Source organism: Colias croceus, chromosome 21 (assembly GCF_905220415.1).
Source record: "Colias croceus chromosome 21, ilColCroc2.1".
NCBI classification, from domain to species: domain Eukaryota; kingdom Metazoa; phylum Arthropoda; class Insecta; order Lepidoptera; family Pieridae; genus Colias; species Colias croceus.
In genome coordinates, this window is record NC_059557.1 from 544767 (window position 1) to 560864 (window position 16098).

General features: G+C 33.1%; 3 protein-coding genes across 5 annotated transcripts in view; 1 reads left to right on the plus strand and 2 right to left on the minus strand.

Annotated features, from left to right (window-relative positions):
- Positions 1-4400: 4400 nt before the first annotated feature.
- LOC123701451 (ubiquitin-fold modifier 1) lies at positions 4401-6905 on the plus strand. 2 transcript variants are annotated; one of them, XM_045648936.1, is made up of 4 exons: positions 4401-4510; positions 4601-4657; positions 6145-6275; positions 6463-6905. In XM_045648936.1, coding segments are annotated over exons 1-4 (258 nt in total). In that variant the 5' UTR covers positions 4401-4508; the 3' UTR covers positions 6531-6905. The 2 variants fall into 2 exon arrangements, with proteins under 2 accessions (XP_045504892.1, XP_045504891.1); XM_045648935.1 differs by lacking the exons at positions 6145-6275; positions 6463-6905 and adding an exon at positions 4815-5870 and having other exon boundaries at positions 4429-4510.
- Positions 6901-11763, minus strand: LOC123701464 (GDP-Man:Man(3)GlcNAc(2)-PP-Dol alpha-1,2-mannosyltransferase). Its single transcript, XM_045648954.1, has 9 exons — positions 11547-11763; positions 10758-10985; positions 10333-10565; positions 9787-10004; positions 9310-9432; positions 8668-8829; positions 8094-8292; positions 7590-7779; positions 6901-7072 (listed from the first exon to the last, which is right to left on the minus strand). The coding sequence occupies exons 1-9, from the start codon at positions 11564-11566 to the stop codon at positions 6991-6993; spliced, it is 1455 nt and encodes a 484-aa protein (XP_045504910.1). The 5' UTR covers positions 11567-11763; the 3' UTR covers positions 6901-6990.
- Positions 11764-15165: 3402 nt separating this feature from the next.
- LOC123701436 (protein cramped) overlaps positions 15166-16098 on the minus strand; it is a 36110-nt gene continuing 35177 nt past the window's right edge. For both annotated transcript variants that reach the window (XM_045648917.1, XM_045648916.1), the window contains exon 22: positions 15166-15588. In XM_045648917.1, the coding sequence (XP_045504873.1) occupies positions 15472-15588 (117 nt within the window). In that variant the 3' untranslated portion in view covers positions 15166-15471. The remainder of the gene's footprint in view (positions 15589-16098) is intronic.

Genomic DNA, 16098 nt, shown 5'->3' on the forward strand with positions numbered 1-16098 from the left:
AGTATAGTTGAGGGCACGTTGGGGGTGTAACCCAAGAAGCTTATATCTTATACACTGGAGATTTCGGTATGAACATTTGACGTGTAACAAGAAAATTGTTGTGTTTTATCACTTTCACACCTAACTTGGTATTGCCACTGTTAATACGAAGTTTTTCCAAGGCTAACTATGTATGCCGTAATATTCTGTGCAAAAGGTTAGTTTTTGTAGATGAGTTTGTTGATAAATTGCCAACAACGTCATTCAGAAGCATTGTTGGATGAGACAATTATTATTTATGCTAAATAAAATAAGTATCTGGACCAATTATTAAAAAGCGATACTCCCTGATTATGGGTAGTTACTATAATAAAATTGTAGCAACTCTCACTTTGACAATATGGCATAAGTGTCAAAAAAATTGCGTCGCTTCGAATATTTAAGTTAATATTGTTGCGTATTTAATAAATATTTTCCGAATATAAATAATGTATTGCATTGTGAAAAATTGCAGAAGTGTTTGGACACCAAATTCTGGCATAGAATTTCACAGGCAAGTGTATATTTACGTTATTTACAATATTCCTCAATACTCCTGCATTTACCTGTTTAGAATCATTTCAATGGCAAAAATTGGCAAAAAAAATCATTTTAGAAAGCAGTCATGTTAAATTTGTTATTTTCCTAATACTTTATCATTTTTCAACAAGGTTTCAATAAACAAAATTAACAAGTAAGGTAGCCATGATGACGAGTTTTTATGGATAGTGAAGAGAATATATTGTAATAACAATATTATGATGAAACTAGCTGCTCCACGCGGTTTCACCCCCGTAGTTCCACTCCTATTGGCCGTAGCGTGATGATATATAGCCTATAACCTTCCTCGATAAATGGGCTATCTAACACCGAAAGAATTTTTCAAATCGGACCAGTAGTTCCCGAGATTAGCGCGTTCAAACAAACAAACAAACAAACAAACAAACAAACTCTTCAGCTTTATAATATTAGTATAGATTTAGAACACCATTTTCAAGATTTTTACTAGTAATGAAACAACACTCGACATCGGTATTGCACTCACATGTAGTTATAAGATTGTTCGTTTTTACATTGAAATTTATACTTTTTTAACTTACCTCCATTGAGATAATATTAATATGGAGCAGACACCACGAACAAAATCTGTGCGCCAAGCGCGGCGGCGCGGGGCGCGCGAATGACGGCTAGACAGTCATAGATTATGCGATGTCACTGTCTCACCGCTATAGAGGCGACACTTTGTTTCATTCTGTCTATTTTATTGGGTGCCACTCCCTTACATGCACGTTGACTTGAAATTTTCTTTGTACTTACTTAATATTTATTTTAGGTATAAACTGACTTTACTACGCGGGGCTAACAATATCTGGCATATAATATAAGATGATGTAAATAGTGACGTCATATGGAATAATTTAATTTTTTTCGTGTTTTAGGTTCAGTCAGGGCTATGGGAAGTTTTATTCCTTACAAATTGAGCCTTTTTTTGAAAAAAAATAATTTTTCCCTTTCTTCACGGCCCAGACATGGAAACCTTGAATAGAAAAAATATTAATTACTTATCTCTGAACTAGCGGTCCGTCCCGGCTTCGCCCGTGGCACATATTTCGCAATAAAAAGTAGCCTATGTTCTTTCTCAGGGTCTTAAGATTGTCTGTGCCAAAGGAGAATGCCCATGAAAGTATGGACCACAGTACAGTGTTGCGTCAATGCCAGAGTGGTTTTGGAGGGTTCTTCGATATTCAAAAGATTTTTACCAATTGATTTTTTTGTGATAAAAAAACAGGGGTTTTCAAGATATTGAGAAAAATGTGAAATAACCTCAAAACTTAAATAACCCCGATTTAGTTAGGTTTATGTGTGATTTAGGTAACATTTTATCGTCCAAAGGTTATTTTTCGATTAACATATTTAATCTATGCGTAGAGCTTATGCTTTCAGACAAAGTCTATCTGTTCATCGGCTAGTGTAGGTAGGCACCAGAAATCTTCCGGGACGGATTTCAAGAAAATCTAAATATATACTTAAAAAATGCCAATTGAGTTTTTATTCGGTTTACATGTTGTTCTTGTTGTTGTTTGAATCATTTTTTCACTACATATTCGAAGAAAGAATCAAATAAGAAATAACTGGTTACCTACCAAGCTATGTCATAATAATATTTTTTTTATATATATACATATTTATATTATTTTACTTCACTATCTTTGTTAAAACAACCTACAGTGTATAAACAATACCTTAAAGAGTGATTTTATGTTAATTGATTTTTTTTGTAATTCAATGAAAACAATAATCGATATTAATACATTTTACTATTTACCATAGTAAATGTAATAAGTTACCTCTTGATTACCGTGGTAACCGGTAATGGACACTAAATCTATAATAACGGATCTAAACAATTACATGTCTTATTAGATTTTACAAAACATTCCCTGTTCAAAATATATTTTCCGATGGTAAGAAGGCCTCTAAATTGCCGAGATTTTTTTTAATAGTATTGTTGTCTTGATGCATGAGAAAAACCAGTACCAAAAATGGGCATTCTCCTTTCATCAAAATCGGTCCAGTAGTTTATGAGCCTATTAATTACAATCAAACAAACAAACAAAGTTTTCCTCTTTATAATATTAGTGCAGATAAATAAATAATAATTCAATTATACGTTCAAGTCAGTAGCTTATACAATATCAATTAAAAACTTGATTAAAATCAATTAACAAAAAAAATTGGTGATTGAGTAATTGATTTTCATATTTCATGATTTCACCTTTTTTCAATTAACAACCAGTCTATACTTTTCTAAATATGTAAAATTATTATTTTATGCTATAAAAATATACGCCAGCAAATATTACTAACAACACTTATTTCATGCCCAATGTCATATCTTAAATTTTTAATCTATGACAAAATGTCGCCCGCCAAAAATTTTGCTCTAATTAAGTTTTAAAAATTATTATCTAGTTACTTACTGATGAAAAGTTATTCCTTTGCACTTTTCCGTATTCTTTGTATTATTTGTGCAATATCGTAACACACACGTAGGCATATTTGATGCGTTTCACTTTAAAACAAATAAAAAATGAGCGTGACGTTCGCGCCAATGAGCGAGCAAGCGACTGAGTGCAGTTACGCCACATGACGTATGTTGAGTGGAACTTATGTGATGTAGGCGGTATCGTCTCCATATTAATATTATCTCAATGCTTACCTCATATTTTTTGTTTTAGGTATTTCAGCTTTCCAAAAAGTAAAATAAAAAGAAATATATGTGCCCATCAAGGGTAAAATTACTGAGGATTATGACCCAGAAAAAAATACCTTTTGAAAAATTTGAAATTTGTGCAAGGCGTTTATTATAAACAGTTTTTCTTTGATGATTTTGGCTTGAAATTGACCCGTCGAAGCAACGCGTTTAATAAAAAGATCTGAGTAGCTTACAATTTGGTAAACAGCATCTGATGCAAAACACAACTTTCCTCTATTTACAAGGGATGTTAATGCTATATATCGGTTCATATCCAGGCTTTGTAGCCAAGAGTTATTTAAAACTATCATTCTATACCAATTAAAATTGTATGTACCTATAAAGTATGGCCAGTAATATTATAATATAATTAATACTGTTAAAAATATATGTCGTTATTATATAGACCATGATTTTTAGTTTTTTCTATTTCGAAAAATCCTGAATATACAAACCAGTGTGGTCACCCACAGAAAGAGACAAAAAACAACACTGACGTCATTCAAGGTTATATTTTCTTGTGACAAGTCAATGGTCATAGTGCAATCTCCAGTGTATTAGATATAAGCTTCTTGGTGTAACCCAACATGTTGCGAATTGCAACGGCGCGGAAGCAACCAGACAAATTGTCTCAGATTGTGTGCGTGTTGAAACGTGAGTATTGTGATTGCTCCAATCTCGGCTCAATCGCGCTGCCTCGATAACTAAGAATGCAGTAATCGCAAAATGGCGGTTTTGAGATAAACGCGGGAAATACATTTTTACATAATTGAGGAAGATGTTTATATTTTATAGCCCTTGAAATCTATCAATAAAATTGGAAAAAATACAAGCTTTACAAAGATAATTATCTTATATTTCATAAATTAGTATATCCATTAATAATGCGTATTATTGCGTTGAGGTTTAGCATCAGGCCAGGCATCAACGTGACGTGCACACGTTGTGGCAAGCAATCGCGGAATGAAATTGTGTCATCAGATTGAGGGTTGGATGAATCGTGAGTAGAGAACGCTCAATCGCGACTGCAACAAATTGTGTCAGCAGATTGTGGGTTGTAATGAACCGTGAGTAGGGCCTTTAACTTATACATACCCGAGAGCCCACGTCAATACGTCAAAAATGTCACAAGTTGAAACGTCATAACAGCGTCATAATCTCCATTTTTAACCTTGCATGAAAGTAATAACATATGTATTTTTTCTGAATATTGAATTAAATCTCTCTATACAAAATGTAAGTAAAATCTAATAAATACTGTAACCGTGATAACATCATTTTACAAACAATACACTGTTCTTTATTATGTGTAAATGTATTTTTCAGGTCTAAAGTTACCTTCAAGATTACACTTACATCGGATCCTAAACTCCCTTTCAAAGTGTAAGTTGTTAATGTTTATGTTAATTATAATTATGAGGTATGAGGATGTAACTTCAATATATTATTAAACTTGACTAGTAAAGAACTTAACATAACACATAAGACTCATGTTTTATTTATCAAACATGTTGATATTTGATAGATTTTTATTTGGCAGATGCTGAGTTATGGGGAAATAAAATTGAAGTTACATCTTCAGCGCGATGGATACAGCCGTAGTGCAACAATTTCTTAATCTTTTCCAAGATTTTATAAACATTTGTCAGTTAGAGAATTGGCCAAATAATGATACTACAGAAGAGGAAATTAAGAATGCATTCCTATTAGCAATACACATAGAAAAATGTGTTGATAGATTACAGAAAAAGTTGTTAATTGATGATTTCTTAGCTACATTAAATTCAATACAGAGTACTCCATGTTTACTGTTTAAAAAATGTTTGTGTGACCCACCAAAATATATATTACGAAAAGTAGTGACATCAACTTGTAAAGTCACATTATTGGATGTTTCTTATAAAATATTTTTAAACCTTTTCTCTGAAGAAAAACTTGAACTGTGTTTATCTGATTTAATGACAGAAGCAGCTTCTAAAGAGACACTTGTAAATAACCTTTCAACAGAATTCCCAAAGGACAAATTAGTAATTTTTAAAAGCCAGTTTATTTTAATAGAATTTAATGACAAGATAGAAAATGAAGAAGCAATAATAAATATGCTTAATAATGGTGATAAAGAAACTATTGAATTGTTAATTGTTTGTATGTTGAATAAGGGAGTAAAATTTTGTAATGCAGTTAACTTAATTGTGAATTCCTTTATAAGTTTCATGACAACAAAAAATTGCTCCAAGAAAAAATTCTGGAGGGATTTTTTGAACACTGAAAAATCTACTTTAACAGGGTTGTTTTTAAATCATGGTGATTTATATAAAATTGTGTGTAAGGCTTTGATGGACTGTGGCAGGTTATTAAAAGAAAATATGTCTGCTGAATATTTTTACATAGATTTGACTTATTCTGAGCTAGTTAGAATAACAAATGGTATTTGTGAGAATGAAAATCTCAAACTTGAATTTATGGACATAGTTAATGAAAAGAATGATGATGTAAAATTTTGGGAAATTGTTTTGTCGTGATTTTTTATCGAAATTTTAGTTTTAATATTTATAAATCATTGTGGATTGAATTTAAATATATGCTTATACTTGCAGTTTGTTTGTTTTATTTTATGAAACCGAAACCGTCAGCTAATTGTATCAAAATATGTAGTAATTATGTAGGGCAATTGAATAATCATAAAAATATTTCTACACAAAATACAGTAACTGGTTTTCACACCAGGAACAATTCAAATATAATACTGAAAATAGACTTGCTTAAAAAGGCAATTTTATAATTTAAAAAGTCCAGTGTCTTTCTAATTTATATGTTATGAGACAACATACTGCATATAAACTTAATTGTTATTTTAATTATTGTTCTAGGTTAAGTGTCCCCGAGGCCACACCATTCACAGCAGTGCTGAAGTTTGCAGCAGAGGAGTTCAGAGTGGAGCCAGCAACCAGTGCTATCATCACTGATGATGGAATCGGTATCAACCCTCAACAGACGGCTGGTAAGATTACGTCTACAGCTTCATTCTCAAAAGTAGCGCTACTTAGAGATATTCACTTATTGAATTCGGAATAAGCTTGATTTGGTGCTAAGAAAAATCAACCAATAGTAAATAGAAATAAAAATACGATGATAGATGACAAAATAAGTAGGTAAATAAAAATTTTGTAAATATATTTTTTTTGCAGGAAATGTGTTCCTGAAGCATGGTTCGGAACTCAGGTTAATTCCAAGGGACAGAGTGGGATCAATATGAGGAGCACATAGAGAACATTCCAATATTTGCAAGTGTAATTATGTAATATTTTGGCCTAAAGATCTTTACCAAATGCATTGAAATAGACGAACTAGCTGCTTGCTAATTATTTTTACCAATTGGATATGCAGAATTTTTGAGTGATATTTAATGGTTGTACTTATCTGAATAAAGCGTAAACATATTTATAATCTTTTATATGCATAAAAATATAATGCTAATGAGTCACAAAAGTAATTAAACGAAAATAAAATAATTTTGCGGATGTTACCTAATTACACTGCCAATCAGCTAATATTATTTTATTATAAGCTTTATAAAATATATATTTTATGTTAAGTTATAAAGGTTTTGTAAATAAACAAGTGAAAACTTTGGTATTGTTTTATTTTTTCCAACTTAACATTAATGGAATTGTACTTAATTTAAGTAAGTATCTATGTATAAGTTAATAAAATACTTATTCTATCCTCATGAGCGGCTCCACAGCTCTTATAAATGATTTCTCGAACTCCTTCACTGAAAACCGATCGACAGATGCACTGTAAAAGAAAAAGAATGATATGTTATTTTATTACATAAACAAAGAGCATTGTTTAACAGTTATTTTTTCAAATAGTAAATCCGGCTCGAAGGACCTTAAAAGTATTATGGTCTTCCGAGCCGGATTTGAATTAGCAAAGACATTTTTGTCTGGCTAGCATTATTTTTTCTTTTTCTTAATATCTAAATCACCTATCTCAACGTTATACCGATCTCTTGACAATCTCATCGTAGATCATATACCATGCCCGTGTAGGTGGTAAAAGCGAACCCACGTAACAAAATTGTTGATTGTTTTCATTCATACTTACTGAAATATCTCAAAAGATATAACCAATCGTTTTTACCGTGCTCGATAGTTTACACAAAAAAGGATTAGTTATATTCAACAAAATCAACATTATAGCGTCACAATTTTTTTGCAATTTTGTTTTTTTTATTTCCAACTAGCGGTCCTGTATAGATGCAATCGTCCTTTCGTCAATATTCCACGACTCCACTACACGTATATCTCACCGCAGCTCGTCGACCAGCTGCGCGCGCCGCTCCCTGGGCTCGGCCAGCAGCTGCAGCAGCTGGCGCGCGTACTGCGCCGGCTCGGCCGCCAGCAGCGCGCCGCCGCACGCGTCCCCGATGATGTCGTGCAGCGGCCCGCCCGACCGGTGCGCGACCGTCGGCAGACCCGCCGCCATGCATTCTACCACGCCTGCAGTGAGTTGGTTTGTGGTGAGTGAGTTAGTGTAGAAATGATTTGAGGTAGTGATAAATTGACGCAAAGTGAATTAGAGTTAATCTCGAGACCATTTTAGTTTCATGGCGACAAAATTAATTATTTTTTTTTGTGATTATAGTTTAAAAACATTTTCCGTTCGAAATTTACACTCCACTATAAAAGTTAGCCAACATTTTTAGATACGACTTCAATCTTCCATACAATTTTTTTTCGTATATTTTAACTGACATCACCTAGAAGAAAAAATTTCTTTCACAAAACTATCCTCAAAAATTCACCATACTCACTAATGCCAAAATGCTCGTTCCACATAGCGTGTATAGCCAATGTGCTCGTCTGATACAACTGCAGCAGTTGCGCATACGACGCATTGACCACAAACTGCACGTTGTCCTCTATGGAGAGATGCTTGGCGAGGTCGCGCAGGTTCTGGACGCGCTCCTCGTCTTCCGCGTTACGACATGAACCGACTAGTACTAGTTTTATCTGTAAGAGAAATTTTGGGAATTTTTTGTCCATTTTTTTTTTGTTTAAAGCAGTATTCCTATTATTAAAATGTGACTTATTATTATTTAATCTGATCGAAAATTGAAAAAAATAATCAGATGCAATATTATTGTTTTTAATGGTACCAAAAATTTGTTCGGAGCGTATTTTCGGCACAGGTAAAATTGAACTTTTTTAATGAAACAAAACTGTATATCTCATCTAGTTAGACTAATATGAGTAAAATAAGTATAGATAAAAAAATGCAGGTAAAATGAAATTCATTATAACAAAATTTAATACCGACAAGAACCCACTCTTTTGCGTTCGTTTCATGCGATCTAAACTTTTAGAGTTAATTATTAGGATCCCAACCTTATTCCACAGCATCTCATCGTTGATGAGCAGGTTCCTCAGCTCGTACATCGCCTGCAGCATCAGCGGGTGGTCCTTCTCCGGACGGAACTGCGCAACCGACAGGATCCGGATAGGATCCGAATCTTTTACAAGCGATCTGAGCTTCTTGAGTTCTGTTACCTATGTAGATAGGAAAAATCTTGTAATTTCATTTTTTTTTTTTTTTGAAAATTTGACAAAGTTTATTTATAAAGTAAAAAAAGAGCGTATGTGCCGAGCACACATGTCAAAAGTGAAACTTCTTTGGCAAGATTCAAAGGTACACAAAATCGTCGCCTTAATCCATGACAATTGACATGACGGTATTGGCATGACGCGACATAATTTTCGAACAACAATTATTCCCACATTAGTTCAATTTATACTAATTCACATTTTCCCGTATATAAAGTACAAGCGGTTCGCCCCGGCTTCGCCCGTGGTACATATTTCGCAATAAAAGGTAGCATATGTTCTTTCTCAGGGTCTAAAGATTGTCTGTGCCAAATTTCATCAAAATCGGTTGAGAGGTTTAAGCGGGAAAGCGTAACAGACAGACAGAGTTACTTTCGCATTTATAATATTATATAGTAGGGATAGTAGACTAGTAGGGATACTTACTTCGCACGGTGGGTAAACTCGATGCGTGTTCAAGGGCCGCCCCCACAGTTCGTTTATATGTTCTTCCGTCCAGGTTCCATTCACCATCACTATATCCGCACAGCGACCAACTAAACTGTAAAGCTGAAACAAAATGACAAAATCTGATAAGTAATAAAATTGAAGCTTTTTTTTTATCAAATGAAAAGTTTCGCTCCTGATTTCGATTTTAGGCTACTGTCTTTTTGAATTAGTAGGTGAAACTAAACAATTATAATATTACTACATATTTTATTAGATGTTGAAGATTATTTTTAGGCAAAGCTGTGGAAATTAATATCATTGGTGTGTTTAACAGCCAATCTATAACACTAAATACTTGTGTAAAATACAATTCATAAATTTAAGTCTTTCACTATAATAATGCAAAAAAAAAAACAATTAACAACCAGAAAAAAATTCACAGCTAGATAAATAAATCAATTTTAAAGAACTCACCCATCCAAATACCCTATAATACAACAGTTTACACCACGTCAGAATCGGATTGCGGGCTATCACACTCGAATTGTTATACGTTGTGAGTCGATGCTTAACTCGCCGCATCATGGCCGATGTGATAGTGGGGTAGTGGGTGTAGCAGCCGACGGGGCATTGTGCCATGAATCGGAATATTGGGTAGGTGAACGCACAGCCCATTGTGTCTATGTAGACGTCTGGAAGATGTGGAAATAATGCAGAGTTATAAATGATTTTGATATTTTTTATAGGTTATTAAATACTAAAAATAAGTGTTTGCCTGTAATAAGGTAACTGTGTTATTTAAGCCATAATTAATTTAAAGATTGAGAAAAGAACACATGAAATTGGTTGTTTCAAACTACTTTTAGCTGTTATGTCATTACTGTATTCATATGAATCTACAATTTTTTTTTTATTAAATTTAACAGTTATTTCATAAGTACGGAAACGCACCAAAATACTATTCGTATAAATTTAACAACCTCTAGTCAGTAGGATGATCTAAAGAAATTTTAAATATACCTGGATTCAACTTCATCAGTGCTTCCAAGCCCAAGACCATGGAACCTAAGCTTTGCATTAATAATGTAAAATACGGATATGTTTTAGCTTCTATCGCCTTTCCCATAGTAAGTCGTACAAACTGCACTTGCTCTGGTTCTACTTTTACATTAAATTGATTTTGAGCTTTATCTAGGATTGTTTTGGGCTCCGCAGTTTCTAGGGTATAGATAAAAATATGGGTATCAGGATACCTGTAAAATGAACAGGTTTTATATGAGAACATGATGTTTAGAAAATACAATAGAAATAGTTAATTCAAATTTAATAGCATTAAAGAAGCACAAACTCTTACGAAAAAAGATGGCATCATTACAGTTACGCTCCAAAATAAAAATATATATTCAACCCACAAAAACAAGTTTTATTTTACTTAACACACTTACCTAGTTAAAATTGCCTTAATAGCTACCCACAGCACCCTCTCACCCCCACCCCCTGCATTGCAATAGGGGTGAAAGAAAGCCACATTAGCACCATCCCTCCTCCTTCTCTGAAGCTTCCTCTCCTTAATCCTCATGTACCATGACGCAAATATAAACGCACATGGTACTACGACAAATGCTCCAAACAGTAGGACGCTAAGAAATAGGCCTGGTAGGACTACTACTAAGCTGAAATAGAGAAAACAAAGAACTGTTCAATATTTAGCATTGTGGATGGTTTTTTTTTTATTTTGTATGTTGTTGCTATGGCAAAATACATATTCATCATGTAGATGTGTAGATGCCTAAATGAGTCAATCTCTAAGTCAGCATTGTTTGTGTATAATAAGTACTTAGTACAGGTGGTTACATAACTTTAATATAATTGTATTTTTCAAAGAAATATACACGTTTTATTTTCTACATTTACATTCTTTATCAGTTCACAATGTTACATTGATAGGAATAAAATACAATTTCTAAACTAAGAAGGTATATTCGAAAAAAATAATCTAGTTTCAAATAAATGAGAATTATATGATTTACTGTACTTAAATAATAAGTTAGAACTAGACTGGAACAGATCACATTATATTCCAATGACCACCTGGCAAAATAAAGAAACAATAACAAAGGCCATGAAGTTAACATTTATATCATTCATAAATAAAAGAGCCATTAATTTACGTCATTATCGACGTTTTGTAGGTATAATGACCAAATTGAACGTTAATAAACCACTTTACTTACGTGAAAATTTGCCAAAACATTGTAAGAGTGTAAACTGACCGGTGGATTTGGATATGGTATATTGGGTTTTAAAGTTCTATTTAGGCGAGTTTGATAGGCCTTACATTACAAGCGACATAATCTACTTGTTCTGAAACATTTTGTCGGTGTAAATCATAGGTGTAAATTTTCAATTTAATGCAATACGCATGCATCAGACTCTATGTGGAGTGTGGACTCTATTCACTATTGCAATGAAACGTCACTCAAGTCCAATCTGTCACACGTCGGATGACAGTGTCGAGGTGTCATATGATTTCGTCTCACGTCAAAAAAATGTAGAGTCTATGGAATAGCGCAGACCTCAGAGCAATAATTATTGCTCTGAGGTTTTGACAGTCACACTGTAGAGACTGCAAATTTGTGTGTTAACTTGGTGTTAACGCTTTATGGTTGGCATTGGGTTGGCACCACAGTTTGGCACCATGGTTGACACATTAATTGTGACTAGCGTAAAAAAAAAATTGCGTTTTTCTGATGAAATACATCCGTAAACAGCACAATATTATTTTAATTATCTAACCATTTTCTACGAAAAACGATAATCACAAATCCAAAATAATAAAATTACTTTAAGTCAATTTGATTAATGTTGTCAATCTTCGTTGCGTATCGTCCTTGCAGAAAAATGCGGACCATTTATTTTATAAGCTTATCGTGCGGGGTTAGGTGTGTTTAATTTTGACGGGAGGCGGAGAGTGTCCGTTCTGTAGCGTTTAGCTACTATTATGTATTCTGTGGTTATGTCACGGCGAATAACGGCAGCGCTGAGCGCGATGAGCAGAGCGATGAGCCGGACGAGGAGCATAGTGTGGATGCGGTATTAGGTTAATATAAAAATGTTAGAAATAAATTGAGTCTCTAAAGCAGTGTTAGCAACCTCAAGTGAGCTGATTATCGTACCAGGGGCGTAAAATTATCGTGTATTAGGCGTTTATGGTTCGAAATTATCGTACTTTTTTGAATAAAGTGAATTTTAAGTCAATAAATCATATAAATTGTAATATTGATAAGTATGCAAGTCCCTATAGTTAACTGAAACCCAAACGTTTTACGTGCCCTACATTCATTATGTACTCTTTGGTTTTACGCGTGGTACAGACTATAGACCTGAACCGATTCCATTTCCACTTTATGTTCAATAAACGCGCCAAGTTTATAATTCAATCTGACAAAATTTCACTGTTCCCAAATCCCATGAAAGTTCGATATGAAACACGTCAAAATTTCATATACATATTTGTATGGGACATGGGTGGTGACACAATTATCGTATTATCGTATTTGTACAATAATTAACGTACGGTTCCGAACACTACAGTATAAACTATAAAGCCTAATCGACCGCACCGAGCACGGTGATTGGCATACAAAAAATACCAAATTTCATTAAAATCGGTTAATTTGACAGCCGCCTTGAAATTATTATACGTTTCTGTAAAAACATTTCGATAGCGCGTTCTAAGTGACGCCTAGCGACATCTAGCGACATCTATCGCAACGTATCGAAGTTTTATACCGAAACTCTGACTTGGTTTCAGCACAGTTTCAGCAATAGCCAATAGGTATACGTGATATAATTATCTACATTGTATTATATTTGTAGGCAGATTTTGTTTTTATGATTATTTATTTAAAAATGAATATTGTGTATTAATATAATATTAAACTAATTATTTTGAGAATTATTTATTACTAAGGAATTTTATATCGATTTATGTAGCTATTGTTGTCCAAAGATCATTTTATCGATAAAAAGGGCTATATAATACGAAGTTTTTATCGATAATATTATAGAAATTTCTTTAACACATAGGTACATTGAGTCCTTTACGCGTGCGCCCGTATGTTGAGCGGGACATACTTACATTTACATACAATTTATTATACCTATGTATATTGTATAGTGTATATTTGTTTCATTGTGTTTTATCCGGCTTTTACATAAAGTGGGTGAAATTAGATATTATTTGGAAGTTTCTGTTATGTACAAATTATTTATTTGATTACTAGTATAAAAATAAATCTTATATGTAAAAATGGATCCCAAAATGTGTTGGTAAGCGCATAACTTGAGAACGGCCTTGAAGTTCGAGGATGGTTCTTATGTAGAGAAAACGTGAATATGTACCACGGGCGAAGCCGGGGCGGACCGCTAGTTTTAATATAAAAATAACTACTCGATGTGCTATAATATATTAAATAGGTTTGATGTCGGTGCCAAGCCAATAATGATGTTGGCTTATTTAATAAATAGCACATCTAAGTAATTAGTATTTTAACGTAGTTATTTTTATTTAATACTTTAGTGTATTTTTCAATACGAATCAAACGAGCCCAAACTAGATAAATTTCAGTCAATTAATTACTGAGTTTCTATGGTCACCGGAAGGTTCCATCATCAAATCAGCTCTATGTGACGATAAATTTTCATCACTATCTAATTTACTACACATACAAAATTTCAGCTCAATCGTTAACCGGGAAGTGAATCAAAGTTACTTGCTAGATTTTCAATTAAGTCATCGAGATCAGATAAAATGCTCATAAAATAAAAACTACTAGGCCTACCCGAATGAAATTTTTATGGGACCAATTCGAAACCATTCCGCATCAAACAAAAAAAGAGTCACGTAAATCGGTTCAGAAACCTCGGCGTAATCGGTGTAAAAATATACCGGCCGAATTGATAACCTCCTCCTTTTTTGAAGTCGGTTAACAAATAGAACTTCGAATGTCGACCAGTGTTACTAATAAATATTTTGAAACTCCTTGACCTGTTGACACCCCAGCGCAAGGCATGACGTACCGTGTAAGTTCTAGTGTAATAAATCTAAATCTAAATTATGAACACATTTTTGCAGCGATTGAAAACGAAAACAATACCAAAAGAAAAATACTCATTTCGAATTTTCAATTCGAAATCTCTCTGTATAGTTTCCTTCCCCTTAAATTTAGGTATAAAAGCCTACATTAGCAACACTGACGCAGATTTAATAAATGACAATATATTCTATGGTACCACTTATACCTTATGTATTATGACGTCATAGTTCATGCGTTTGCTCTGAGTAATGGTGTCGCGTTTTATATATATATATATATATATATATATTAGAATTTCCCTGACTTTTTTAGGAATTTTTAGAAATTATATAAAAAAACATATTTACAGGAGCTTCATTAAGAAGTAATAAAGTTTATTAAATAAATATTTGAGTCTAATTCGAGTTTCATGCATATTCCCTATTGGGCGGTAAGTAACTGTAGTCTGTAGTACTTGTATACGTAGTATATTATTATTAGTCTGTGGTAGTACCGAGTAAAATGTGGAATGGAATATTGGATGGTTACCTACTATCATTGCTAAGGAATTTTATCGCTTACTTTTAAATCATCGTTCGACTTTTCTGTAGATTCTAAGAATCCAATATGGACGTAAATTATGAGGTTGATTATTATAGAACATACTTTACAGTGAGGTAATCGTGGTGTTTTTTCAAGATTATTAGAGAGTCCTTATGTATTTCTTTTTCGGGTGTTTTATTTGTTTTGAATGTGATCGATTAAAACGACAATATTTGTTAAAATAATCATCTTTATTAAATTTTATTGACACAAAAATGTACCAAAAGGTAAACTTAGTCAAGGAACAAATACATAAAACAATAAAACATTATACATAATCGTATTGTTAAAAGTTAAAACCTAGTTTTAAAATTGAAATTTGTGCTTATACAATACATGTATATTCAATTTTTTTATTGGTCGAAAAACGTTTGATACTGAACTTCATTTAAAAACATTTCATCATTGTATGTGTGCAAATTACAAAAGTACATGATTATTTTATTTTCTTTTATCCATTTTCTTCTTAATTAAGTGTTCAAGACATTTCATTATTCAAATCAGGTTGATCCGTAACTTCTGCGGCGAGGTCTGCAAACTTCGCAACGTAGTCCACACTCGACTCCGCCATTAAAGACTGCAGCTGGGAATCCACCTGGAATTTTTATTTCTTTAGAAAAATCTTTAAAAAATAATACAGAATAGTATATAATAAGATTTTAAATCAGTTATACGAATATAACACAATCACTCAAAAAATGTCCGAAACAAAACTCTGTCTGCGCGTATATAAGGCAGAGTTTTCTTATGAAAGATATAATAAACTTTGAACAATACTGCTACTATACTATGTAATAACATTTTAGTGATAAATCGTCAATTTCAATTAATATTCGCTCCGGAATCGCGAAAGACTCGGGTTCAAACCCTCAAATTCGATGATCGATTTTTGTTTCTATTCTTTAAAAATATTTCGATGAATGAATTTATTTTGTGAACTAGCTTCCGCCCACGACTTTGTACGTGCATCCTCGTTTTTCCCCGTTCCCGCAAGAATTTCGAGAAATCCTTTGTTAGCGGATGCCTACGTCCTAACATCTACCTGTATGCCAAATTTCAGCCCGATACGTCCAGTGGTTTGGGCTCATTATATCCTTTAGTTATT